The 27,967-nt window shown below is 40.0% G+C and overlaps 2 protein-coding genes across 6 annotated transcripts in view; one reads left to right on the plus strand and one right to left on the minus strand.

Moving 5' to 3' along the window:
- The window catches only part of ZFYVE26 (zinc finger FYVE-type containing 26), a 71,184-nt gene extending 63,693 nt beyond the window's left edge, over nt 1-7,491 (plus strand). For all 4 annotated transcript variants that reach the window (XM_089521698.1, XM_089521701.1, XM_089521699.1 and 1 more), the window contains 4 exons: nt 1,130-1,189; nt 3,018-3,200; nt 4,786-4,830; nt 5,983-7,491. In XM_089521698.1, the coding sequence (XP_089377824.1) occupies nt 1,130-1,189; nt 3,018-3,200; nt 4,786-4,830; nt 5,983-6,192 (498 nt within the window). In that variant the 3' untranslated portion in view covers nt 6,193-7,491. The remainder of the gene's footprint in view (nt 1-1,129; nt 1,190-3,017; nt 3,201-4,785; nt 4,831-5,982) is intronic.
- A 92-nt stretch (nt 7,492-7,583) lies between these two features.
- On the minus strand, nt 7,584-27,938 carry RDH11 (retinol dehydrogenase 11). 2 transcript variants are annotated; one of them, XM_089521702.1, is made up of 7 exons: nt 27,774-27,938; nt 24,674-24,792; nt 20,973-21,128; nt 18,594-18,698; nt 15,287-15,496; nt 10,925-11,114; nt 7,584-10,003 (listed from the first exon to the last, which is right to left on the minus strand). In XM_089521702.1, exons 1-7 carry the CDS (start codon nt 27,851-27,853, stop codon nt 9,901-9,903), a joined length of 963 nt encoding a protein of 320 aa, XP_089377828.1. In that variant the 5' UTR covers nt 27,854-27,938; the 3' UTR covers nt 7,584-9,900. The 2 variants fall into 2 exon arrangements, with proteins under 2 accessions (XP_089377828.1, XP_089377829.1); XM_089521703.1 differs by lacking the exon at nt 27,774-27,938 and adding an exon at nt 27,339-27,734.
- Between the last annotated feature and the right edge of the window lie 29 nt (nt 27,939-27,967).

Genomic DNA, 27,967 nt, shown 5'->3' on the forward strand with positions numbered 1-27,967 from the left:
ATTTGACCTGAGTTGCTGTATACTGGGCCACTAAGGAGCTATCAGCTGTAACATCCTTTCAAGGGAGACAACTAGAGATCTGAAGGGGAGGAGGAAAAACTTGGGAAAATCCTCCACATCTTTCTCTTTCTCTTTCTGGGCCTTCATATTTCTAGAGATGAATTATGAATTAATGGGCAGAATGAGGGGGTGATTTTCTTGGAGGATCCTCCGCCCAAATAATTAGGATTAGGTTTCTTCCTTTTCCTCATTTCCACCTCCTTACAAGTCTTTGAGTGAGGTAAAGGCATAAGCCCCTCTGAATCTTCCCTAGAAAACCCTGTGATAGGTTTGCCTTAGGGTCACTGTAAGACAGAAATGGTTTGAAGGCATACAACTAACAAGTCTTTTGTATTTAAAAGTAATTTTATCTCTGTGGAGACATCACTCTGTCTAGGGCTTATGGTGTTTCATTTGTGGAAGTCCCTGTTAAAGCTCACTTTACACATGAACACAAGGTGTGCAGTAAGGAGGTGTGAATCTGGCCTCTGTGTTCACATAAATGTTTTCTAGATGGGCTTTTCCCCACTTCCATCCCTCAATGTGAGTGCAATAAATGAGTGTAAGAAAGAGAGAGAGCATTGCACATTCCTTTCTTTTTTGGGGAAAAAACTTTTATTAAAGTTATAAATTTCAAACATACTATAAATATGAATTGTAAAAACAATCAACAGAATCACACCATTATAATTGCAAGAAAGCTGTATATCTTCTGTTGAAAGGTATGGGGGGAAATGCAGTAAATTAATCAATCTCCATTGCATAATCCTGATATAAACTGCAAATACTTTTTAGTGTGAAAATTTAAGACTAGAAAAGTTCAGTATATTCCAGAAGACTATGGTACATGGAATGCTAGATGATAATGGTAAATGGAGTGCTAGATTACCGCAGAGGTAAGTGGCAGATACTGGTTAAATGGTCCTATTTCCAGTTGATGATCTTTATTCCAAAACCTAACAATACTCTTAGACTTAGAAAGAAGGAGCAAGAAATCTGCTTGCACTGTGCAGTAGATAGTAATTGTGGGTTGCCTATACACTACTTTACCACTGCCATCCATTTTTATGCTGCAGTAATTTTTCCTCAGGTCATTCTGGAAGGCAAAAACATTGAAGAAGGCTTTGGGATTGCATTCAGAGTTCTACAGGTATGGTGCACTTAAGAGCTGCTACAGCTAACACCAGTCCCTTGCAAACTTCAACAAAGTAGTTGAAAACCGCTGCATACTTTCAGCTTACTATTATGGATATTTTGGGTATTATAAAAATTTGAATTAAGCTTCTGTACTTAATCATCATCGTGTGTGTTTATTTTTATCCTACTTCCCTTGTTTAGAAGTTAGTATTTTAAGGGCAAAAGCATTACTTTTTAATTGAAAATCTACCATGGCATTTGAGGGGTACTAAATTCCCGAACAGGCTTTTTCTAGATGCCACAGAGAGATTAATGATTTGTAAACAGATATCTGTCAATGCTGCTAACAAAATAAACTGAGGAAGATACCCAAGAAAATCAGGGGCAAATTCAGATCTAAAATATCAGTCTGTTTACTATTTAGCTAAAGACTGTTTTTGTATATCTGGTTTGGTTTGTTCTGGTGTATATGGTCTACTGAAGGCAGTACTTCATGATGGCTGCACAAAGGTTACTACACCTTTAGAATTTGTTTTATGGCTAGCCTCACCTTTTCAGCCAAATTAAGGCTGAACGTTTACGCTGAAGTGAATCCCACTGAGTGTTAAAAATGCTTATTCCAAAGTAGGTTTTCTTGTTACATCTTTAGTCAGTTTTTAAAAAATCTATCCTTTCCAAATATTCTGTCACTCAGATAGAAGTATACTGAATACCACTAATTAATGTAACCTTATATTTGCTGCTTCCCTAGCCAAGGTTCCCTGAGATAACTATGCAATGGATGATCACCATGGGTAATAGTGTTGCTGTTCATGTGTTTTATGTGTTGTTTTAGTCTTTTAAAAATGAGCTAGAAGAGTCATTGCTCAGTGGTAGAAAGCACACTTTGCATGGAAAAAATCAGAGGTTTGACCCCTGGCATTTCCCAAAGAGGACTATGAAAGACCTGTCTGAATTCTTAGAGAGGTGCTGCCAGTCAGCACAAGTAGTACTAAACTGCATGGACCATGAGCTCACAATGTAAGGTTGCTTGCTACGTTCAGGTTAATTGTTAAAGCCAAAGTAGGAATTTGCTATATATGAAAAGTAAGCAAGTTTTTTGAGGATTAATTTTACTGTAATTGTAATACTATGGTCTGTGCAAGATAATTCAATAGCTCATTCTATGGGATGAAATATCTGTGATTATTTGCTGTGCGCTAATTCTGGTTGGATATGCGTGGGACTGTTGTTTCCAGATTTAACTGCATGAATTTTAGATATTTCATTTAGTGATTTAAAGTTTGCAATCTCAAAGACAACTAGCTAATGTACCAAGTGTTACCTACTCTTCCTAGTCTGGCTTATTTTATAAGACAGATACAGAAAGGAGCCATTACACGGATTCTGTACCATTACTCAGCCAAACAAAAGGACATCAGTGTTTGGTATGACAGGATCTCTTACTGTGGGACTGTGCTTCTTTATGGAAGATGTTAAGCATGCACAAAGCTATAGCCACATGCAGCCCTTGGTAACTTTCTGTGTGGTCCTGAAAGCTAGCGGCTGGGATGGTGCAGGGAGGGGATATCTTTTGGTTCCTGGGGTTACTCCTATTGGTAATAGGAGTGGCTGCAGTAACCTTAGTAGACAAAGGTCCACAGAAATGTTGGGAGAGTTTATTTGTGCAGAGCCCTTGACTCAGAGCCCAACCTCCTTACTGTTGAAAAGGTTGTGTACCTTTTGCTCTATGGCAGCTCAGCTTCCATAAATGTATATTTTTTCTCCTTCAGTAAAGTTGCAATTCATGTTGTAGGGAGGCATTTCATGATTTTGAAATAATACTGGTTCTTCTGCCCTAGGACTTCCAGCTGGAGGCTGCTGCTGTATACAATAAAGTGGCCAGACAGTTGGTGAAACAGCAGAACTACAGTGAGATCAGACAGCTCATCAAATGTATCAAGGAATCTGGTGCTGCAAACAAAAATGATGGGGACAACGTCATCCTAAACTGCCTAGATGATTTTGATTCTGTCCCTGCTGAGGTAATTACAGATTACTCAGGGAAGAAAAGACAGTCACATTTGCTTTCTCTCTGCAAGTCAGAATGCTAATAACAAATTAATACTCTTTCAGACTGAATTATTCTTACTTTGTTAGTGTTGATTTCATGGCCAAAGAGTAAGTGGTCTGCAAATGGGCACCCATAGTGTCCCAGTTGTGAGGGCATTATCTCCTGGTTGCCTTTTCAGAAGGTTAGGAAGTCTTGAGAGTATGGAAGAGATGTAAACTATTTAAATTCAGACAAGCATTCTGTCTTCTACAGAATTAAGGAGTGATTATGAAGGTACAGTATGACCATAAATAAATAATCAAACAGCCCCAAATGGCAAAAACAGTATACAGTTGGTCCTCTGTATCCATGAATTCTGCATCCACAGTATCAAAATATTTTTAGAAAACCTTAATTTTGCCATTTTATATAAGGGACACCATTTTACTATGCCATTGTATACAGTGTGACTTGAGCATCCATGGATTTTGGTATCCACAGGGGTCCTGGAACCAAACCCCAGCAGATACCAATGACCCATTGTATAATGTTTCAAACAGGTGTAAAAATTTAAACACTAACAGCTCAAGCAGAGAACATGTGAACAGAGTACATAAACATTGAAATAGACCTGAATAAAATTCTAACAATTCATAAACACTCATAGAAAAAAACTGCATCCATTCTCGATCAAAGAAGACATTGAAATAAATCAGGTTCTTATATTGATGTGTGCCTTCAAGTCATCTGTGGCTTATGGCACCCCAAGATGAACCTATCATGGGGTTTACCGTTTGTTCAGAGAGGGTTTAACTGTTGCCTTCCTCTAAGGCTAACAGAATATGACTTGCCCAAGGTCCCGCAGTGGGTTATTATGGTTGAGGTAAGATTTGAACCCTGGTCTCCCAGAATTCTAATCCAGAACTCAAACATCTACAGGCTGGCTCTCTCAATATTATGTAAACAGTCTATGTATGGTAAGAGATGGTTAATTTGGGAATACATGTTTCTGATCATTATCTGCATCCAAGGAATACTTATGAAGTATCTTTTAAGGTGGCTGGAACTCCTTGCCTTGTCTTCCAGAAGTTTATCATGTTTCTATCCCATAACAGTTGCCACCCACACTACTAAATTGGTATCAACCTACAAAGTTTTGAGCAATTATACTGCATTCCCAAATTGCCTTATCTACATGCTTGTGTTATAGTCTCTGAACTTCATTCATGCAAAATGGACTAACTGGTTTATTGACAGCCCACATTACCCTCTTACAGTGCTGCAATTCCACTTTTTACTGTTCTGACTGCCTCCTGTTGCATTCTGAGGCTTGTAGTTCAGTGAGGCCTAAGAGCTCTCTGGCTGAGATTTGCTCTCTGCAAATCCCAGAATGCAACAGGAGGCAGCCAGAACAGTTAAAGTGGAATAGCAGTGCTATTAGAGCATAGTCTGCTAACCTAGAACATTTTGTATCATTTGTGTCCAGACTGAAATTGAAGCAAGCATGGTTTAACAGTAATGTACTTCAAAAAGTGTGACATGGCTCTTTCAAGTTTGCTTTTCTTTTTGAAATATAGGAATTGGACAATCTGATCCAGGATATGGAGAGTGATGAAAATAAGGTGAGTGCAGTGGAACAGAAGGCGCTGATGAAATAAATAAATGCTACATGTCCCACAGTATTTTCTGCATGTGCTCAACTATTACCTCCCACCCCACCCCCAGGATTTTGTGCTTCTCAGATTCAGCAGCACGTGTCAGAATAAGCTTGGTAACAACTCTTTAGCAAAGCTGTTTTTAAGCTGAAGCTTGCTGTGATATTATCTTGTGAAAGGAGGGAGGGAGGATGTTAGAAAGACAGACAGAAATAGAACTGTAAAAGGGTTTATGGGCGCATTGCTCAAAATGTTGGCAAGTTCCCAGTCACCTTTCTCACCAATGAAAACTGTGTTGCAATAGGTAAGAGAACCTGGAGGTTTCATATAGTCTGGAGCAGGTTGTTTTTCTTGTTCTTTGTTTTATCATGCATGTTTTTACAAAGACTGGAGGCATCTGTGATAATCAAGGTGCCTTTTGTATGGTGTGAGTAGTATTTTTCAGTTTTCAGTTCAAGTGAAGATAAATAGCTGTTCTTCAGAGACAGAAACACACCACAGCTGCAATGTTTGCTTTCCCCATATACTTTTCTCCATGCATAGATAGTAAAACCTGGGAGAGCTTATAGTAGTATGCTTTATTCTTTCTTATGAGACTGGAAAATGTTAAATAGGAACAAGGAAAGATGTAAAAATATACTTAAGTTTACTTCATTCTGACCTTCAGTTTGAGGGAGATGCCTTCATAAAGTTCCAAACTGGAACGGAATTGATCTTAACCAAGTATCTATGGTGATCAGCACCAAGAGCTATACTAAGCTTTCGTAAGCTTAATATATATTAGTTCTTTTCAGTGCATTTCAGAGACAAAACAATGAAGCAGCCATACCACCTGTTCTAAATTAGGGGGCTGTGTATAGTATTGTTTTGGGAAGCATGCTCTGATGCAAAGGTGACCTGCATGCGCTGGAAGGCGCCGTCACTTATGCAGCAGGGCCCATTTTCACACTTCTGGTTACACAGTGCACTGTCACATCCCATGCTGTTCCTTAATGTTCAGGAGCAGATGGCAGGGTGGTTGTAGTTCTGTTTAAGGCAAGAAGGGAGGTGAGAGAACCCCATCCTAAGAGTGGAACTCTTGCTCTGAGAAGCATCCAGCCTCTTTCTTTGCTGTTTCAGATCCAAGCATACCTGAGATGCCACAAGCTACGTTCTGCCTACCTGGTCTCAGTGAAACAGGAAAACACAAGAGCTGTGCAGTTGGTCCAACACGTTCGGCAGCTGGCTGAGGATAGCGGAGAAGATGTGGTGCAGGCCATTTGCACTCAGTGGCTTTCAGTGCATCACACCAAGCCAAGAAGCTGGCTTACCCAAACCTCTAAGAAATGACTACTGGGATGTGGGTAGTTTGGTGTTTCTATAAAGGGAAGACTGTTGTTCTTATCAGAACAGCATTTAGCAGCAAGTTGGAAAGGAGCTGCTTGGAAGCCTCCAATGAGAGGGAAAAGATCAAAGGATCCTAAAAGTGCCAATCTATTACCTCTACCTCAGGGTGTTTAGTTATTCATTTCCTCCCTTGTCTTTCACCACCTTCATCTTTTAAAAATATTTCAGTCTTGCTTTAGCCAAGGATTTTTGTTCCCATTAAGACATATTTCTAAGGCACTGTAGCAGTAATTCAAAACCCAGATCAACTAATTTGGAGCTGGTTTCCTCTAACAGACGGAAACTCATAAAGCAAAGATATTATTTCTGAATTAGAAAACAAATTTTATACTCGGCAGTATATGGTTGTCTGGATTTCCTTTTGTATAGAAATACAATTTATGCATTTCTTTAGTAGGAATGCAGTTATCTATTTTTAAGTGAGGAAACATGTTCATATGTTTAGAAAAAGTACTAGTGAGCCAAAAGGAAGTTCCTGAAACAGTCTTACTAGCATATATGTGTGCATCTTGACATCTGGACAAAGTAGATGCTAAACAAAGTACTTGGTTGAAAGGCTTATTGTTATATGTTCTACACAGCCTCATCAAGCAGTAGAAAAGAGAATGTTAAGGGTCTTGTAACTGACCATCCAATTATATGGCTATGTCCAAACAGGTGGAGAAAGCACAGCCTGTAGACAGCATACTTCCCCAGATATTCTTGCTCCCCCCATCCCTCCACTTTTATTTTGCTCAAAACAAGGTCATGTTAAGTTTAAAATAGGTTTTTGCTGCTGCAAGTTTATTTAGAACTTGACATAGATTCTTTCTGGTCAGTCTAATACTCATATTTCATCATCCACTTTCCCAGATTGATTGGAGATCCCATTGCCTGCCCAATGAGAGGACAGTGAGTTCGTTTTTGGCTTTTTTGTTTGTTTGTTTACTAAAATGTCCTCCAAATCAGTTGAGGGCGACTGAACAGTCCCAAAGTCAGGGAAGGGCATGTCCAGGAGCCGAGCCAACCCCCCCCCCCCCCCGAAGAAAACCACAAATGACAGGAATCCTACTTAAATGTTTAATTTTTAAAACTGGCGGGCATGATGTTTCAATAGGCTAATTGCCATTTCTAGACACTTCTGGCTGTGGCAGTGCTCCTTTTAGGAGCTGTAAAAAGCTTACCTGCCCTTTGTTCTATGCATAAGATTGTTACCTGACTTGTTATCCAGCAACAAAATGAATTACAGAATGATGTATTTTATCTGTCTCTTGGGTGTAAGCAATTCTTTATGTGTTTCTCATTTGCAATACTGTTTTCCCACTGACATGGATTGAAAATTGCAATGATTGTGAACCCATTCTCCAGAGAAACAAAGATCCTCATGGCTGACCTCATATCAGATAAGTGCTGTCACAGCCACAAACATCAGTTATACTTAACTCACTGGATCTGGTTTTCAGAAATAGCCTGCAGCTTAAGTAATTGGGGATGGCTACATTTAGCTTGCAGACTCTCCTACCTCCCAGATTTTGAAGTTTATCCCATTAGGAATATAAGGCTTGCAGAAGCTGCTTTCGTTGTCTTTCAGGACTAAAGTTCCACTGCACTCCAATCTAATTTGGTTGGGTGTGGTACTTGAGATGCTCTTCGCTGGAATGGGAGAGAAGAGAATTTTAGATTTCTGAGTATTGTGTATTTTAAACCACTTTTCTTGAGAGGTTGCTCTTGCTGCACCTCTCCCTCTCTCTTCAGACTCCTCTCAGGCATTTTTGTAGAGGGAAGAATAGAACATGCTGTGTTTAATGAGCATAGACTATCAATCTGTGTTCCCCCTTGCACTGTACTTTATGCACTTTACATTGTTTGCAACTCAAAATTCCTTAGTAACTCCTGCTAAGGATCCCTTTCTTACCAGCAAAACCTGCCCTGCATCATAACTATTTCAACCAATGATCTCAAAAAATGAATATGTTGTTAAAATTGCAGATGAGAAAGAACCTCTGCCACTAATGAACAGGAATAAAATACATTTGGTTATCAGTTTTGCTGTAAGTCTGACATATGTTTGAAGTAATATGTTAAATCATTTGCAGGCTACCTCTACAACTCAGAAAGTAACATCTAAAAGGCAAGATAAAACTGTTGTGCTGTCCTTTTTTATTTAGTCACATGTACTGAGAAACTCCAGTACAGAAACTGCCAAGCAAAGAAAATAGATGTTAAGTTTAGAGCCTGGCCATGTATACACCAGTGGAACTGCTTTGTAGACAGACGTGACCCAAGCCCATCAGAAAACATTTTCAAGACAACTGTCCCCATTGCTTATATCAGCCCTTTATCAGCCCTTTTGTTATAGGAAGTGCAACATATGAAGTAGTAAAAGTTCTATACAACTGGGCACTCACAACTTGGTCTGATTCCATAAGCATACTTTAGCTTATCTGCTCTGTTCTTCCAGTCCAGAAAATGAGATTAAGGGTCCACAATTCCAGTAAAGAACAATCTTTACATACTACAAATCTTATCAAGAACTGGATACAAAGACACTTTTAAAACAGTAGCTTTCAAATGTCATTTTTAGCAGAGATAGGAAAGAAAAGCAACACTGCTGTCCTGATAAAAGTTTGTTAGATATAAAACATTTATATTACACAAGGTAATTGAAATGGCTGATCTACCAGGAAGGTACCCTCCTCCACTCCACTGGTAGTATTTCTAGGAAAAAAATTATTGTAAGTCTAAGCATCCAAATAATGTTCTGATAATGTTCCAGTAGATACAAAGAGCTGGCTTCTTCCCCTGGAAGAAAATAATACAAGCAAATATTTCCTGCAATGCTCAATACAGGATTTACAAGTGCTTACTCTATTTAATCACTATCTTAGTTGTCTTTCAAGCTAAGTCTCCCCAGGCTGTTTACAGCATATTCCTCTATCTCACTCTGTGAAACTCTCAGAATTCTAGATGTGAGAAAAAAAGATGTCTCTACTTAAATTCATACACCCAAATTGTGTATGTGTTCAGTACCGAGACAGCCCACATGGGTTTAATATGTGAATCTAAAAATCCCTAGCTCTGTTCTTGTAGTAATGCTATACAGCAGCTGTAGTATTATTAGAAGAACAGAGGTAGGGATTGTGCAGTTGTAAGCATGGCTAATTTGTTAAACCTGTCTATCAGCAAGCTATAACCTAGGCATTCTCCATCTGGTTCCCTAGCCTCTGCAGGTCATGCCCCCTCTCTACAGACAGAAGGTTATAGCTCTTCTTTGATCAGACCTGAACAAAGCCTCAGGGAAAGTGTTTCCCCTCCACAGAACAAGTAGGCTATGAAAAGCATACAAACCCCAGGAAAATTAAAGTGGTGAAAAGAATTCCTCCACCCTGGTTAAACAAAGCTTCCACATAAGAAAAGAAAGGCCAGATACACAGATCTGATAACTTGCCTTTTTCTATTACATTTGCACCTTAAGACTGCAAAAGAGACTATTTTAGAAACAAGCACCTTCTGCACAGTTGTGTGAACAAAACGTAAGTGGAAACCCTTATACAACTCTATTCTTGAACACTAATTTCTGTTTGTATTAAATTAGTATAAAATAGTCAACCTTTAACTTCAATGTTTGTTCTCTCTCACAATGTACAACTATAGATAAAGATCAGCTACGATTCAATTCCATTGGATGCCTAACATTTCACAGCTGACGTCCCAAAGTTTCCTTGCTGTTTCATCATTGCGCCCTTGACATGATACATATGCTGGTTTACAGTCACTGCAATATAAAAGGGAGAGTATACATTAGGAATTTCAGACAGTATTAGCGTAATTCAAAATTAGGTTTATATCCCCAACATCCAGCCAGCTGAGAAAAGTTAGAGATGTGTAGAAATCTGCTGAAGTCTTTATCTCTTGGGCCCTCTCATTTGCTAATGCAAGTTAATAGCATTCTACCCTTTCTCCAAATATAGGTTTGATTTTGTTCTTCCTATAAATGTACACTTTCTGGACCACCAGAACTTAATGATATTGGAGACAGCCTTCACCACTTGTATATCTTAGCTGCCACATACATTTTATAGTCCACTGGGATTCTTCAGCCAATGTAGAGCAAGAAGCATGCCCATCTAGAATGGAAACTGAAGGGACAACAGTGCTGCACCCATGGCTCTCCAATATAGATCTTTACTTTCAGCACTGATTATGGAGAGTTCAAAACACATTGTCACTGTTGGCTTTGATCTTGTCACCAATTTAGGCAGGCAGGATTCAGATTGCTAAATCCTGCCTGCCTAGATTGCTAACCTTCTAAAGAGGCAATTGCTGTTGTCAAAACCGATGCTGCCAACAATTACCAGCCCATTGTTGGACATGTTTCTCAGAACTACAGAAATGCAGTTACAGCTGTTACAGTAGGAAGTGATCAAGAACCCATATTCATCTATCTAGCCAACCCATAATAAGTTGTTTTTATTATTCTCCCTGTAACACAGGAGGAATCCAACTTTAACATGACACTGATCCAAAAAAAAATTGTAAAGTAATTCTTTATCTTGTTCAGATGCTCTCTCAAAGTGCTTATCAGGTGTCTGTTGAGACAGTAGCACTTGAGAGGTTCTCACCTCTCCCCTGATTACTGAGCTAAATCCTTGTGTTACCCCTTGACTCCAATACTAGTCTTCCAACGTCGACTTACCTGAAATATTCCCCACTCACTGACTCCAGCTCCTCTGCCACTGCACAGTATATACTAGTCTGGGCTCCTTCTTGAGATGTCTTCAAAAGGAAAGGGAACATCTTCCACAAAAAATTCATTATAGTGGAATGACGGAACAGTTCGGAATCAACTGTGCCTGGATGCAAAGCATTGACTGTGACTCTAGTACCTATGGGAAAGGAAACATGTGCAAGCATTAAACATACTGCAACTGTGAACATCAGTCTGGTGAAAGCAAAGAGGATTTTATCTGAATTATAGCAGTCCCTAAAAGTATATAATTGGTCCTTTGACGTTTCACATGTCCAACTAAGAGAGTTTGGACCCATATTAAACCATGCATTTGATTGTACTTATATGAATATGGTTGATTATCATTGGGCTGTAGTTACTTGCTACAAAAACACAAAGTGAAGGACATTCATTTGGAAGATTATTTGGTGAGTAGAACTTCTCCTAAAAGACTGTTTACTGAAAAAATAACTTTCCATGTATTCCAAAGTACATAGAATCATAGAATTGTAGAGTTGGAAGAGACCACAAGGGCCATACAGTCCAACCCCCTGCCATGCAGGAAATCTCAATCAACGTATACCCGACAGATGGCAATCCAGGCTCTGCTTAAAGGCCTCCAAAGGAGACTCCACCACACTCCGAGGGAGTGTGTTCCACTGTCAAAAGCCCTTACTGTCAGGAAGTTCCTCCTAATGTTGAGGTGGAATCTCTTTTCCTCCGACTTGCATCCATTGTTCCGGGTCCTGTTCTCTGGAGCAGCAGAAAACAAGCTTGCTCCCTCCTGAATATGACATCACTTCAAATATTTAAACAGAGCTATCATATCACCTCTTAACCTTCTTTTCTCCAGGCTAAACATCCCCAGCTCCCTAAGTCGTTCCTTGTAGGACATGGTTTCCAGACCCTTCACCATTTTAGTCACCCTCCTTTGGACACACTCCAGTTTCTCAATGTACTTTTTGAAGTGTGCCCAGAACTGGACACAATATTCCAGGAGTACAGTGGCACTATGACTTCTCTTGATCTAGAGACTATACTTTTATTGATACAGCCTAAAATTGCATTGTTCTTGTTCTTTTTAGCTGCCGCATCGCACTGTTCACTCACGTTCAACTTGTGGTCTACCTGGACTCCAAGATCCCTTTCACATGTAGTCTCATTTAGCCAGGTGTCCCCCATCCTAAATCTGTGCATTTTATTTTCCACCCTAAATGCAGTACCTTACATTTCTCCATGGTGAATTTCATTTTCTTAGCTTTGGCCCAGCTTTCTAGTCTATTCAGGTCATTTTGAATTTTGATCCTGTCTTCTGGAGTATTAGATATTCCTCCTAATTTGGTGTCATCTGCAAATTTGATAAGTATACCCCCAATTCTGTCATTCAAGTCATTGATAAAGATGTTGAATAACACTGGTCCCAGGACAGAGCCCTGTGGGAACCCACTGGTCACTTCTCTCCAAGATGAAAAGGAGCCATTGTTGAGCACCCTTTGGGTTTGGCTGGTCAACCAATTACAAATCCATGTAACAGTTACCTTGTCTAATCCACATTTTACAAGCTTGTTTGCAAGAATATCATGGGGAACCCTGCTAAAGGCCTTACTGAAATCAAGATATATTATATCCACAGCATTCCCTTCATCTACCAAGCTGGTAGTTTTATCAAAGAAAGAGATAAGATTTGTCTGGCATGACTTCTTTCTCTGAAACCCGTGTTGACTTTTTGTGATTATGGAACTGCCTTCTAAATGTTCACAGGCTCTCTGTTTAATGATCTGCTCCAGAATCTTTCCTGGTATTGATGTCAGACTAACTGGACGATAATTGTTGGGATCCTCTTTTTTTTCCCCTTTTTGAAGATGGGAACAATGTTTGCCCTCCTCCAGTCTGCTGGGACTTCTCCTGTTCTCCAGTTCTCAAAGATTATTGCCAATGGCTCCAATATTATATTTGCCAGTTCTTTTAATACCCTTGGATGTAGTTCATCTGGTCCTGGAGACTTAAATTTATTTAGATTGACAAGGTATTCTTGTACTATCTCTTTACTTATTCTGTACTGAAATTCCCCTATTCTGTTCTCTGCTCCATTATCCTCAGGTTGAGCACCCTTTGCCTTTTGTGAGAAGACTGAGGCAAAGAAGGTGTTGAGTAATTTTATTGTTTTTAACCTCTCTAGCAAGCCTGAGTTCATTTTGCGCTTTAGCTTTTCTGACTTTACCCCTACACATGCCTGCTATTTGTTTGAATTCCTTTTTGGTGATTTCCCCCTTTTTCCATTTCTTATACATGTTCCGTTTAAAACTTAGCTCAGTTGAAAGTTCCTTAGTCATCCATCCTGGTTTCTTGAGACACCTCCCATTTTTCTTTCTCACTGGAACTGTTTTAAATTGTGCCTTCAGTATCTCCCTTTTGAGAAACTCCCATCTGTCCTGAAATCCCTTCTCTTTTAGTATTTCTGACCACGGGATCACCCTCAATACCTCTCTAAGTTTACTGAAATCCACTCTCCTAAAGTCTAGAATGCGTGTCTCACTATGCCTGGCTTCTCCTTTCCACTGTATAACAAACTCCAGGAGAACATGGTCACTTCCACCTAGGGATCCCACCACTTGCACCCCATTAGCCAAGTCATCCTTGTTGGTTAGGATCAGATCCAAAATAGCTGACCCCCTTGTTGCCTCTTCCACCTTTTGGACAATGAAACTGTCTTTGAGGCAAGTGAGGAATTTGCTAGACCTGGAGGATTTGGCTGAGTTTGAATTCCAGCAAATATCAGGATAGTTGAAGTCACCCATCACTACTACATCTCTCCTTGATGAGTGTGTAGTCATTTGTTCTACAGCCCAATTCTATCCATGTTTAGCCTCAATATATATTTTAAAAGATTGTCTTCTCTATAAATGTGCACAGAACTGCAGCTTTACAATATTGTTGTTTTAACTAATTGCTTCAGTACCCCACTTATCTTTGCTTGGTATTCTGCTTGATATTGATAATGTTGCTAAAATAGTTATTAGGGTTGCCAGGATGAATGCAGGCCAGGGTTCCTGTTACTTTAATTTTAGCTGATCTGATCAGGAAGACTTAAAGTTCCAGGTACTGTAGCCACAATGTTGTGAGTTCGATCCCAGGGCTCTAAGGTTGACTCCAAGCCTTACAACCTTTTGTACATCAATATGAGCACCCAGCTTGTTGGGGAAAATTGGCTTACAGATTATAAACATCTTAGAGAGTACTGAGTCCACTGATAAGTAGTATAGAAATGTAAACACTATTGCTATGAGGAGGAACTATGGCACCTCTCCTTCATCATCTCCCCCAACATGACTATTTACTAACCAATGGAAAAGCAGAGGGAGTGGCTAAGTGTCCTTTCAATTCCTGTAATACGATGTATAATAATAGTTGTCCTCAGGAGGTCCCAGAAGATAATGTCATTGATGTGCAATGGTAATGGAATGGGGCATACCTCACACCACTTCTCACCAGACAGTAAATGGCTATGTCGGTGAGGCTTCGTTAGCTAAAAGGTGAGTTGAGGTGGTGAGGGAGGAGAGGTGCGGTACAGAACTTTATGGTAAGCATTTCTGATCAAGGATCTGCTAAATATTAAATCAACAGAAGTCATGTCCTGCATTCAACTTGGCAACTTAGGCCTTAATCGAGTTTTGTTGAAGAACAGTGAAAGCTGGAGAAAAGATGTTACATTTTAAGACCCCTACAGCCATTTCTCCCCAGCCCTCTATTTCCCACAATGGCTGAATTCCCACTTAGCTCTTGATTTAATTCCTGCACCGATTCCTGAAACCGGTTCAGCAAACACAGCCACGGCTTCCCTGCCATGCCTCCTTCCATCCTCCTGGCTATACCGTGAGTGGATGAGAGGCCAAGGCGGAAGGAGAGAGGCAGGCCAGGAAGAGTGAGGCATGCCGGGGTGGAAGGAGAGAGGGAGCCTGGGAGGACGGAGCAGGCATGTATGGCCAGGAGGCTGGGGAAGCTGCTGACAGTGGGAATCAGAGTGAATTCAAATTTGATTCGAATCTGCCCGGTTCCCACTTGGGCTGGATCAATTTATTTCCAAATAAATCAATTCAGCTCCCAAAACATTCCATTTTACCAGCATCTGTGGGTAAAAATGGGTAAAAACCATGACCCCCCCCCCTTTCTGAATCGCTTCAGCTATTTGAATTAAGTGGGAACCATGGTGGTTTAAACCGGATCATTTGGAATCGCAATCTGGTTTAAACCACAGTGGGAACAAGGCCAATGTAAGGCTACTGTTTACTATCCATCATAAAGCAAAACCACTCCAGGCTTCCAACTCACCTTGCAGTCTTCTGGCCAGCTCCCGGGTGAAAAGGATACCTGCCAGTTTGCTGTGGCAGTAGGCTAGGCCCCGGTTATAGCACTTCTCGCCTTGGAGGTCATGGAAGCGAATCCTTCCTCCATGATGAGCCACAGAAGACACGTTGACTATTCGAGCTGGTGCAGATTGCTTCAGACGCTCAATCAGCAGGAATGTTAAAAGGAAGTGCCCTACAAAGGAGAAAATGATTGACTTCTAGTTGTAAATCTAATATGGATACAGCAAAACTTTCTTCCCTGTAGGTCTGCTTCTCAAACACAAGAGTACATCGTACTAGCAAAAAACTGAGGCTATCTGAAAGATGTTATTAACCATGTTGTTGAAGATCTGTCTTGGGCTATAGAGGAAGCGTAAGGTATACAATCAGCCCTCCACATTCACCAATTTAGCATCCACCGAATTCATTATTCACAAGTTTGCCACCACCCACCTGAAGCCTGAGGCCTCCCCATGAAAATTCACATTCACTTTGGGCGGGGGGAGAACCAGCAATTGCCGATAAACACAAACATAGCTAGGATTCTGATCCAACCCTGATAGTGTTTCATCACCTTCCTGTCATGTAGCCACAGTGACAGTGCTGTTTGGAACTCCTATGACATATCTCCATGCTCATGTTGCATCAGCTTCCTCTGAGTCACCATTTCCTCTTTAACCCACTGCATGCACCTTACATTTTACACAGCCTGGGGCAAAAATATACTGACAATTTTGTGTCATGAGTGGATGGTAATGTTTTATTAATCTTTGGGTTTTTAAACAGACAGTTGATATGCTGCTCTTGTGTTGTTCACAATTCCTCCATGACTACAAAGTAGTGAGCTGCTGAAATTCTTGCTCCCCAAATCCATCTAAATGGCATGTATGTGCAAGCAGAAGTAGGTTCTCTCAGGTCTATCTCTAAATGGGTGTAAAAATGGGAACTTGAGAAGGTATTCAGTGTATCACTGATAGTACCTTCCGGGCAAGGTACAAGGTGTTGGTTATAACCTTTAAAGCCCTACATGGCTTGGGTCCAGACTACTTGTGGGAGTGCTTTCTTCCACATAATCCACCCTGCACATTCATGTACTCTGGAAAGAACCTGCTACAACCTAAGAAGACTAGATTGTCTGCGGTGACCCAGAGGACCTTCTCATCTGTGGCTCCTAGGCTTTGCCAGACAAAATCCGTCATATTACCACCCTGGAAACCTTTAAAAAGGCTATTAAGACAGATCTCTTCAGGCAGGCATTTCCAGATTAGCCTTGCTAGACTAGCCTCCCCTTACTGATATCATCGGCCCCATCCTGTCCCCCCCAGATGAAGACACCTTTTCACCCAAATCTACCCACAATTTTAGTAAATTCACATTGGAATGTTTTACTCTTTCTTGTTGTTTTAATTTTTTTTAAGGTTTTGATTAATGGGTTTTTTTATGCTTGGGGAGGCGGATGGGATATGGGATTGTTCTTTTTAACTGTAATTTTTAACTGTACAATGTTTTATTCTTACACTGTTGTAATTCAATTTTATTCCTCTGAGAAAAGCGAAATATAAATAATTATATTGTTGTTGTTGTTGTTGTTATTATTATTATTATTATTAGTAGTAGTAGTAGTAGAGCTCTGAAACATTACTATTCCAAACTGCAAGTCCCAGGATCCAACAACCAACATGATTACTGGACACTTTAGCCCAAAAGAATCTAGCTTTTTCCAGCTCTGGTTCCTAGCATGGTCCAACAACCAAGGCTGTGGACATGTCATGTACCCAAATCAGAAAACAGATTGCATTAATTCAACATGTTGGTTTTGACTAATAAAACCCTATATGGCTTGAGTGCAGGCTATTTGAAGGACTGTATTTCCCTTTATGAACCCATTAGAGCACTAAGATCACCCAGAGAGTCTGTTCTCTCTGTCTCACCACCCATTTTAGGCTTAGGCTTGTTTGGTGGGAACAAGGGAAAGGGTCTTCCCAGTGGCTGCTGACTCACTCCCTAGAGAGGGCAGGATGCTCCCATCCTAACTATACTTCCATCAACAAATCAAAACATTTTTATACCATCAAGTTTTTAGAAACTGACTAGGGTTGAGATTTAATGCTGTGCAGTGGTATTTTTAAGGTTTGTATATACAGTGTACCCTCCACATTCTGGAGACTGAAGGCAGAAGATCCCAGAAAAGCAGAAAAACCACAAATATCATACTCCACCCCCACCCCCCAAAAACATGAATGCTATAAGCACTGTCTGACCATCAAACTTTCCCACCTTGCCAGCACCACAGGTTTTAAATCCCTTCCTAGTCCATCAGTGTCTCACTCCATAACTCTTCCTCTCAATCTTCGTCTTTCCCACACCTCCAGCCCATCACTCACTTTCCCAGCTTGCCACCATGCCTCATCCAGATTTTAAACCCCTTTCTAGCAGGTTGATGGGCTAGGAAGCCCACTAGGAAAGAGTTTAAAATCTGGATGAGGTACTGTGGTGGCAAATTGAGAAAGGGATTGATGGGCTGGTGCTGTTTGCAGGACTGGAGACAGCGTGGAGGAGCAAGAGGAGAGGGCGAGGAGTTCCAGCTAGTTAAGCAGCAACAACAAATTTGTAAATAATCAAATTCACAAAAGGGAAACCAGTACCTGTGGATAACCAGATGTAGTCTTTTAAAAAAAAAATTAAATTGTTTTTAATGTTCAACATTTTAACTTTATAAATTGTTTAATTACTTTTTAAATAATCCTTATGTTTATGTTTTTGTTAATGTATTTTGTATAGCTTTTAATTTGCATTGTTTTAAAATGATTTTATGGTTTTTAATTTCCTTTAAATATGTTGCTAGCTGCCTTGAGTCCCATTATTTGGATAAAGGCAGGATATAAATGAACAAATAAATAATTCTGTGTGTACAATCAGGAGCAAGACATAGGATTTAATCCCACCCCCATCCACAATCTAATATTCTTATCCTAATAATCAGCATCACTAATTATCTGGCTAAGGTTATGTAGTAATGTATGTCAAAGCCAAGCCATTAAGTTTGTGTATTAGCTGGACTGGACAGTTTGAAGAGGAGCTTGTGGGCCAAGCAGATTGAGCATCTCTATGTTAAACAATTCATCCACATGATTATCCCTGGTGTAATAATTTGCACAGCAACTTCTCATTGTCTTTCTGTACCATTAGGAGAGGAGAAAAGCATCCCAGATTAATACATTTTAATAGAAAAAAATCTTTTCCGGTGAGAGGACATAGCCAATCACCTAATCCATTTCTCAGAACCTTACCAAGGTGATTGACTCCCAGGTGCATTTCAAAGCCATCTACTGTCTTGGAATAGGGGCACAGCATAACCCCAGCATTATTAATGAGTATGTGAAGCTCCTTCTCTTCTACAAGAAAAAAAGGGCACATTATAAAAGATGACGCCTAAAAGAAAATCCTAGTACTCACACAACAGGCTCTGCCTTGCAACTGTCCATTTGACCTTTCCCTTCTCTTAGCCAGAGCTTTAGAACCTGTGGCCACCCACATCTGATGAACTCCTATTTCCATTATCTCCCATGATTGCCAAAGCTAAAGGGAACCAGATTCCAACAGAACCTCCCAGGATTATTCGGTCTTAGTCTCAGAAAAAGGCAATGCATACTATATATATATATATATATATATATATATATATATGCACATAAGCCTATATAACTTGAAGTTAAATTTTTAAAAAAATATGTACCGACTCCTTCTAATATTCAGAAGTATTTTCTCTTAAATTGTCTTTAATAGAAATGCACTGTTAATATACATTCCAAGCATGGTTTGATAATCAAAGCCTAGAAGAATATAGTTCCTTCATTACAGATACTTTCAAAATCATTACAGCTACATGGATATTACCATTTCAGTTGAGTTCCTGTTTCAGTTTTCAAGAGGACCTCAGCTATTATAAGACTCTTGATTAGAAAGCTAGTAAAAAACCAGCCAAGACCATTGTGGATAAAAAAAAAATGAAAAAGCAAACAGGTCCCTTCAGACTTTTAAATATAAGGTTTTCTTCTAAATTAACTTGACAGTTAAAGTCTCATATCAACTGACAAATGATTCAAAGTGGTTTTGATCTGAATGTTCTTTTTTTGGTATATTACCAGACTAAGTTTTGCTGAATTCATTTTTAAAAATGTTTTATCCTTGGGGCCAATTATCCAACATGGGAGACATATAGAGAAAGATAAAGCCTCGTAATTTTCTTCAAACTGGAGTAGAAGAACCACAAAAAGAGACGTATAAAGATGAGACCCTGATGTATGGGACAAAAGGGTCAGCAGGTGACTAGATCGCGGACTTCTACTCTGTAGCAAAAGACTGAATATTACCAGTTGATAAGGACAACACCATTGACTCCAACATAGCAAACATCCTACATAGTGCAAGGAGGAGGGGGAAATGGTCCTCAATCAATTACTGATTTATCTTTCCTGGAGCTACTGGGAAAATGCCAGGAGAATTTAGTTAAGGATCCACAAAATGACTTGTCCTCAGCTTTGGAGCTTATAGATGCTAAACTTTTAGCCCTCACGAGACATATCCATGACACTGGAGACACAGCCAATGAAGCCCTACAGCAGAACACCTCACTTGAAGACAGGCTGCAATGATTAAGAGGCAGAATATGACCTCCTCTAAAGCAAGACTGATGACTTCAAAAACAGGAAGGAGCATTTAAATATCTATTTGGGGGGGAGGGGTGTCCCCCACAGATGACTGAACAAAGAGATCTCCTGAAATTTATGATTACCTGGCTGAACAACATATACTCAGAGATTGGTTTGTGTGAAACTGATGTTAGGACAGAAAAGAAAAACAAAACGCTAATGAGTAAGATTGGAATATTTCTGTATAATGTCAGAAGGCTAGATTCAGCTCTAAAAAGCACTACAATTTTGAAGCCTGTTAACAGCTTTGTCTCAATATTTTATTTCTACAGGAAACCTACAATTGAGGTTTAAAACCAGTGTTCTTAATGTCTCAGAGCACTTTGTAGCAGTTTGAGTAAAGCAAAGGGAGTTGCTATAATACTTAAAAATACATTTCAATTTCAGTTATGAAATATAAAGAAAGATGTAAAGGGTAAAGTTGTATTACTCCAAGGAACACTAACGAATTGTCCAATTACCATGGACACTTTTTACACACTCAATTCAACGCTATCTAAATTTATGGACATTTTTATTCAAACACTGACTGATATAGCACTGGAAGTAATCATTAAAAGACCCAAATGATATTTTAAATCATTCTTTAGATATCTCTTATCAAAAGCATAAAAACATTACACTTCCCTCTCTACTATTAGTTAACATAAACAAACTGGGTCTAATACACGTTTGGAGACTGTTAGATTATTTTTTCTGACACAATTTCCACTCCAGAACTGACCATTTTTTAAATCCCTCTAACCCTCTTCTACAAGACATCAGGAGTGTGACCACAGAATCTATCCTACTCCAAAACTGATCATTTTTTCCATCTCTAATAATAAAAATTCAAGCAAACAATGGCCTCTACGTTTAATCATATCATGATTATGTGTTTAGATATATCTTCAGTCAACACATCAGCCTGAAACAGACATCCAAAGGATCAAGACAAAACAGGCATCTCTGACATACCTTTCAGGAAATTTTCAGCAAATTCTCGTATGGATTTGGTGTCTGCCAAGTCTAATTTCTTTGCAACAACTTGCTGATTCCCTGTCTTGGCCTGGATTTCAGAAACTGCTGCTTCTGCTTTTACCATATCCCTACAAGCAAGGATAACTCTAGCACCTGCAACAAGAAAATGTGGGTGGGTGGGGGAGTGGGGAGATTAATAACACAGATGAGTGTGTATGATACCAACTAAGTGACTCAGAGTAGCCTCTCATATATATATATATATATATATAGAGAGAGAGAGAGAGAGAGAGAGAGAGACAGAGGAAATAAACTTGCCTAAAAGTTGATGTTATTTTACACGTACGAATGCAAAAACCAAAGAGATTCTTAGTTTAAATTAGGTTAAAATAATCTCTCCCAAGAGGGGGAAAGCTATCACAGGGCAATGTGTGTGTCTGTTGAGTTTGCTGTCCAGGTGCTAATTTTGGATGATCAACTTCAGGGTCCTCACCCCCATTTATAGATCTTTATTTAAAAACCAGGCTTTGAATGAAAAACGCTTCAAACAGAGGATACCTTTAATTGTCTGTTGGCAGGCCTTCAAAAAGTGTGGTTCTTTGTAGACATGGACACATGGCCACTCTAGAGAGCTCATAGTAAATGACTTAACTTTAAACTAAGGATACGGAATACAGTGCACCCGTGCTATAGGTGGGCACCCCGTACGCAGCTTCCAGCTTACGCAGAAGCTGCACAACAGAATGAATGGTGCACGCACCATCCTGCACCATGAGCATGAGCCCCATTCAATCAAATAGGACTTGAGATTACACACCATTCATCTTATGAGGAGGGGTCCGGAATGGATCCCCTGCATAAGCCAAGGGCGCACTGTATATGGCGCTCCAAATGATAAGCTCTTGCTGTCCTTTACCACTGGCTATGATGGGGAAAGTTGATGGAAGTTGCACTCCAACAATACTTAGAGGACTATGCACCCTCTACTTTTCCTTTATACTGTAACATACTTTTATGAAATATTGGCAAGTGAAAACTAACAAAATGTTGGAGGACTAAGTTCTCCTGTTTAGAGTTTGAGATAATTAGCCATGACATCCTCTGGAGTACTCAATTTATATCCTTTCCTAAGTTTTGTTTTCCTCGTTCCAGGGCCACTGAACATGCTCATACCTCACATGACTGTGAGAAAACATCTGTTGTTATCATACACTAAGAATGCATTTGTTGTTATCATACTCTGTGGTTTGGTTCCAAGATCCCCCCCATGGATAACAAAATCCATTTATGCTCAAGTCCCATTACATATAATGACATAGCAAAATGGTGTCCCTTATAAAAAAATGGAAAATCAAGGTTTGATATGCAACATTTATATTTTTTTGGATGCTTAAATCCGTGTATAAAAAATCCGTGTATAAGAAGGGCTGACTGTATAACATTTTGACTCTTTGTAGAAGGCCAGCCACAACCATGGAAGCAGGCTGGAGGAGGCCACAGAAGGCAGGCAGGCAAGCCAAGGTGTATTTCATAGGACAGTAACTTGGTCCTTTTTGCCATAATGAATTAAGCCAGAATCCAATTATTTGCATGAAGTCAGGTGGCCATGATGGCTGTAGAATTCTGGGAGCTGTCCAACAGAGGAATTTTTCCAAGGTCTGAATGAAACACCATTGTTCCATTGTGCCAGTTGACAATTGCTGAGCAAGTAGAAAGCAGGCCAAAAGCTCCCTTTTCAAGCACAAAGAAACAGTGAAACAGAAAAATGCCCTGGGCACAGACTGCTAGAATCTCCAGTCTGAGGTGAGCAATTGCAGCAAGGATGGGAACCAACTTTCTGCCCTGGGACAACCCTGAAACTCTCCCAAAAATTGGGGGGGGGGGGGGGGAACCAATAGTGACCAGAAGACCACTTCAGATTTCTTAAAACATAGGTGTTCTTTTAATATCAAACGTAGGGGACTCAGGACATTTTAGGGGGTGAGCTGCCACTCCTGAAAGCTTTTAAGAGAGACTATCTTCTTCAACTTCATCATCATATCATCACTTATAACCCACCTTTTCTCTAAAATTTGGACTCAAGGCAGATTACAATGTTTAAAAAGTACAATACAGCAGAAAATATACAGCAATCAACATTAAAATGGAATTAATGTAGGCACAATATTAAATCAGTTTAAAACCAACAGTTAAAAGGATTTAAAAAACAGTTTATATCAAAACAATGCAGCATCTTCAGAAGTTCATTCCTTAAAAACCTTGGCTGGGATGCTGTTCAGTATTTACCATAAGCCAGACATATGACATTGTAAATACTGCCATTCATATTTATGGCTGTGGCATAATTGCACTGACCAAAAATATTTTCCCCACAACCCACCTTAGAAGCCAGGCAGCTGTATCAACTACAGGAGTTCTGAAGCACTGGAGAGGAGGGTGCTGAACAATGACATGACTAGCCCCTTCTGGACAGTGAGGATTAAAACTCCAGAGGACAGGATAAAAAAAAACAACCTGGATAGACTAGAAAGCTGGGCCAAAGCTAACAAAATGAAATTCAACGAGTGCAGGTACTGCACTTAGGGCGGAAAAATGAAATGCAGAGATATAGGATGGGGGACACCTGGCTGAATGAGACTACATGTGAAAGGGATCTAGGAGTCCATGTAGACCACAAATTGAACATGAGTCAACAGTGTGATGCGGCAGCCAAAAAGGCCAATGCAATTTTAGGCTGCATCAATAAAAGTATAGTGTCTAGATCAAGAGAAGTCATAGTGCCACTATATTCCGCTTTGGTCAGGCCCCACCTGGAATATTGTGTCCAGTTCTGGGCACCACAATTCAAAAAGTACATTGAGAAACTGGAGTGTGTCCAAAGGAGGGCGACTAAAATTGTGAAAGGTCTGGAAATCATGTCCTACAAGGAACGACTTAGGGAGCTGGGTATGTTTAGCCTGGAGAAAAGAAGGTTAAGAGGTGATATGATAGCCCTGTTTAAATATTTGAAGGGTTGTCATATTGAGGAGGGAGCAAGCTTTTCTTCTGCTGCTCCAGAGAACAAGACCTGGAGCAATGGATGCAAGCTACAGGAAAAGAGAATCCACCTCAACATTAGGAGGAACTTCCTGACAGTGAGGGCTGTTGGACAGTGGGACACACTCCCTCGGAGGGTGACTGAGTCTTCTTCTTTGGAGGTCTTTAAACAGAGGCTGGATGGCCAGCTGTCAGAGATGCTTTCACTGAGATTTCCTGCATGGCATGGGTTGGACTGGATGGCCCTTGTGGTCTCTTCCGATTCTATGATCTGTTATTTTTGGCCAGGAAATGATTTACTAAAACCTTGTGGGAGGCCACATGTGGACCCACAGTAACGCCTTACCCACGTATGCTTTACACAAAGATGGGTGGTGTATTCTGAGCCCTTGTACAGAGCTAGAAAGAGAGTTACCACAAAAGGCAGGCATCTGCTTAAAATACTAGTTTAAAAAAACAAACAACAATGACAAAGAGGATAAATGATATCTGTTCATATTACATTACTTGATTACATTAATGGACAAAATTGCAAAAAATGTTCGTTTGGAAAAGTTAGAGCTGCAGTGAAGGCAATGGCTTTATTTACATTTTCTTCTGTATGTCTTAGGGAACACTTGTTACAGGAAGTAACCTCTGATGAATGAGGATGAAGAACTTGCCTCTTCCTGCAAGGTCTTTGGCAGTTTCCTTCCCGATGCCTGTGTTGGCTCCTGTGATTACTACAACCTTTCCATTCAACTTAGCTGTGGACGTGCACATGCGTCCTGCAACATACTTCCTATCAAAGGAAAAAATAGGATATGTTAGCAAATGGTGATTTCAAGTTCTTAAGTACTATGTGTTGTTGGCTCTTGCAACAAAAAAGCTTGCAAGATGATGCCTCCAAATTCTCTGCAGCTAATGTGGAACCATAACACTACAACAATGGCGTGTGAAAGGGCACCCTTGCCTCCTTCATATAGTACTAGCTAAGTGGAATATTGTAAAGGAAAGGGGCTTGGAACACATTACGAGGCAGCTATATGGATCATTTGGAGAATTACACAAAATTGTCTCAACAAATTGCACAGGCTTCAGTTTTTCAAATCCCATTTTGCAGACAGCGAACAAAACACATAAGAGAGCAACAGACTATCCAGAGGCAGGTTTACCAGTGTAGGATTCCTGTAAAGCAGTCCTACATCTCTAGGACATATACAAGCATATTGCAACTCCATGGAGAAAGCAAACTGAGTGGGAAGGACACATATTACCAACCTGTCCAGGAGGTTCATATATGTACCTGGACTTCTATTGTTGGGAAATTGTGCCAAATGAAAGAGGGACTTTCATCTTACTACACAAGAGTAAAGGTTAAGCAACCTCATTACATTGACACAGATGACTGACAGAAGTGAATTAATAATTCATTTAAATAATGTATTTAAATAGCTTTTTAAATAACATTTTGCCTTCGCAGCTATTATCTTGAGGCTAGAATAGTCTCCCATGATTTACAGAAATACAGATGCAGTATTAGTCATTGGCACAAGACAGAGAAAGCAAAACCAATTAAGATAGTCTGAACATAACATTAGTAGTGCAATTACATCCTGTGCATTGAAATATAATCTGTTTCAGTTTATGCTATTGCAATCAGTAATAGGAATTAATTAATTAAAAGTTATGAATTAAGTTGGAAATTTACCAATAAACAGGCTATATTAATAAATATGTATTTGTTTAATTAAAGTGAATGTATTTAGTTTGAATTTCAACATAAACATTTCTACAGAATTATTTATTCAGTTTATTAATTAATGCAATGAAAGAGTGTGCTAAAGAGCCTTTTTTAGAAACAAAATCATTAACCAATCCAGTTGTCTTGAATTTACCAAAGCCATTTGTTGTTTTTAGTTATTCCCTCAAAGCTGGGAAATTATGTTTAGACTGAAAGACTCAAATCACTTTCTCAAATGGTTTCCAAGGGGCTTTTGAGGTTATCGGTGTCTGAAATGGATTCTTATTCATTCACTTTCTAAAAATGCTAAGTCCAGATTCAAATCTAGAATGGAGTGGGACTTGGGAGATCCAGAGAAAGACGGGGGAGCCATGTATGTCAACTGAGGAAGAAATCTTAATAAAAATGGCTAAGTAAATAAATATGTTTTTCTTCAAAATAAGGATATCTACTCATAAAGTAACTGAAGGAGAATGTTGATGAAGTAATAACTAGAACTAAACACACTTCATCTAAATGGGGAATGCTATAAACCACTTAAGAAATCATACACACAGGTATGCTTGTTTATTTATTCACTATCGGGTATTTTAATAAACATACTGCCACATAAATCCTTGCTTAATTTAGTTCATGATTCGAATATAACTATAGTTCAGATAACTTCAAGGTTAAACAATTTCAAGCCAAGAAACAGTAAGGAGATAGCTATTATGCAAGTTTACGTATAGTCCTCCAAGACTATTTGTTACGTATTAATTGTTCGTTTTGTATTGTTGTTATAAAACAAATAAAAATACTTAATTATAAAAAAAACCTTAACAAGGGGCAGCTGGGGGAGAAATTGAAATGTAAAATACTACAGTATGTTGCAGGTCATACCAAACCAAATGATGGCACATGGAGTGCTATAGTATTGCTTTTGTAAATGTCATTCTATTAAATGTATTTCTCCATTACTCTCAAACCAATTCACTGATCCTAACTAGGGTCCAAAGCACACTGCGGAAATAATCCAGTTTGAGACTGCTTTCGCTGCCCTGAAATTTCAGAAGAGCTCTTCTTCTAAGAGGTTCAAGGGCCACCTTCATCTGATAAATGGTTCTGGGAATTAAACCAGGTTGCTCCACAGAGGCCTTGCTTCAAAGTTCAAGCAGAGCGTTAAAATTGTTTTAAGCTATGGAGGGAAAAAATGATCAGGATTACATAGTGCAATAGAGTATTAGGAAGAGAGGTCGTGTGCCATAATAAGGACGAAGAACAAAGATGAGTGGCTCTGGATGTGATGGAGAGAAACGGATGCGAAGAAGAGCGATGACATGAAAGTTATGGGGATTGTTCCTTAGGAGTGAATGATGTTAATGGTTCAGTGCAGTTGTGCTCTTCAATGGGTTTTGGACTTCAGCTCCCAGAATCCCAGGCTATGGGTCAACATGGCTGAGGCTTCTGGGAGCTGTAGTCCAAAACCTCTTAAAGGGCACAGTATAAGTTGTATATTAAAATAATTATATACACACACACACATATAATTATGTATAGAAATGGGCTGCTACAGACGGTTGTTAATGAAACCCCTCCTCCTATTATGGAAACTAGCCATTTACTTTGATTTCACTGTATTTTCTTTGAAGCTGAGCAACATCCAACACCAGTCCCAAGACACAGCCATCTGAGGAGAGTTTATGCTTCCAACTTCCTTCTCTCAGCGGGGGTCTGTCTACACTGTGAAAACAACGCGGTTTGAGACCGCTTTTAACTGCTGCCGCTCCATGCTGTGGACTCCTGGGAGCTGTGGAAACCGTGCTGCTTCTTCCTCAGTGTAGATGCACCTTCCAGATGCAGGAGATGATGATATCAACATACCCACTGCCATCCTCTGAGGCTGAGGCTATTATATTCACATCATCGTTCCCTCTGGTGCCACAGCCAACGGCCATTCCCAGAATTCCACAGCCTGGAGGAGCCGTGGCTATTAAAGCGCTCTGAAACCGGGCTATTTCTCAGTCTCCTCCCACCAAGCTCCCCGCCCCTTCGCAAACCTGACGCGAGGCGCCACCACAAACACCAGCAGAGGGACGCAGACGAACAGCGCAGCCACCGGCGCCAACAAGCCCAGCATCTCCGCGGGAGCTCCTTCCCCGGGACTCTCTCAGCATCCTCTGAAGGCGTCGCGGCTGAGCCTGGCAGGTAAGGCGGCGCAAGGGATGCCGGGATTGGTCCGGCCGGCGGCCCA

This window comes from Sceloporus occidentalis, unplaced genomic scaffold, assembly GCF_023333645.1.
Source record: "Sceloporus occidentalis isolate IW3139 unplaced genomic scaffold, rSceOcc1.0.p SCAF_4, whole genome shotgun sequence".
Taxonomy (NCBI): Eukaryota; Metazoa; Chordata; class Lepidosauria; order Squamata; family Phrynosomatidae; genus Sceloporus; species Sceloporus occidentalis.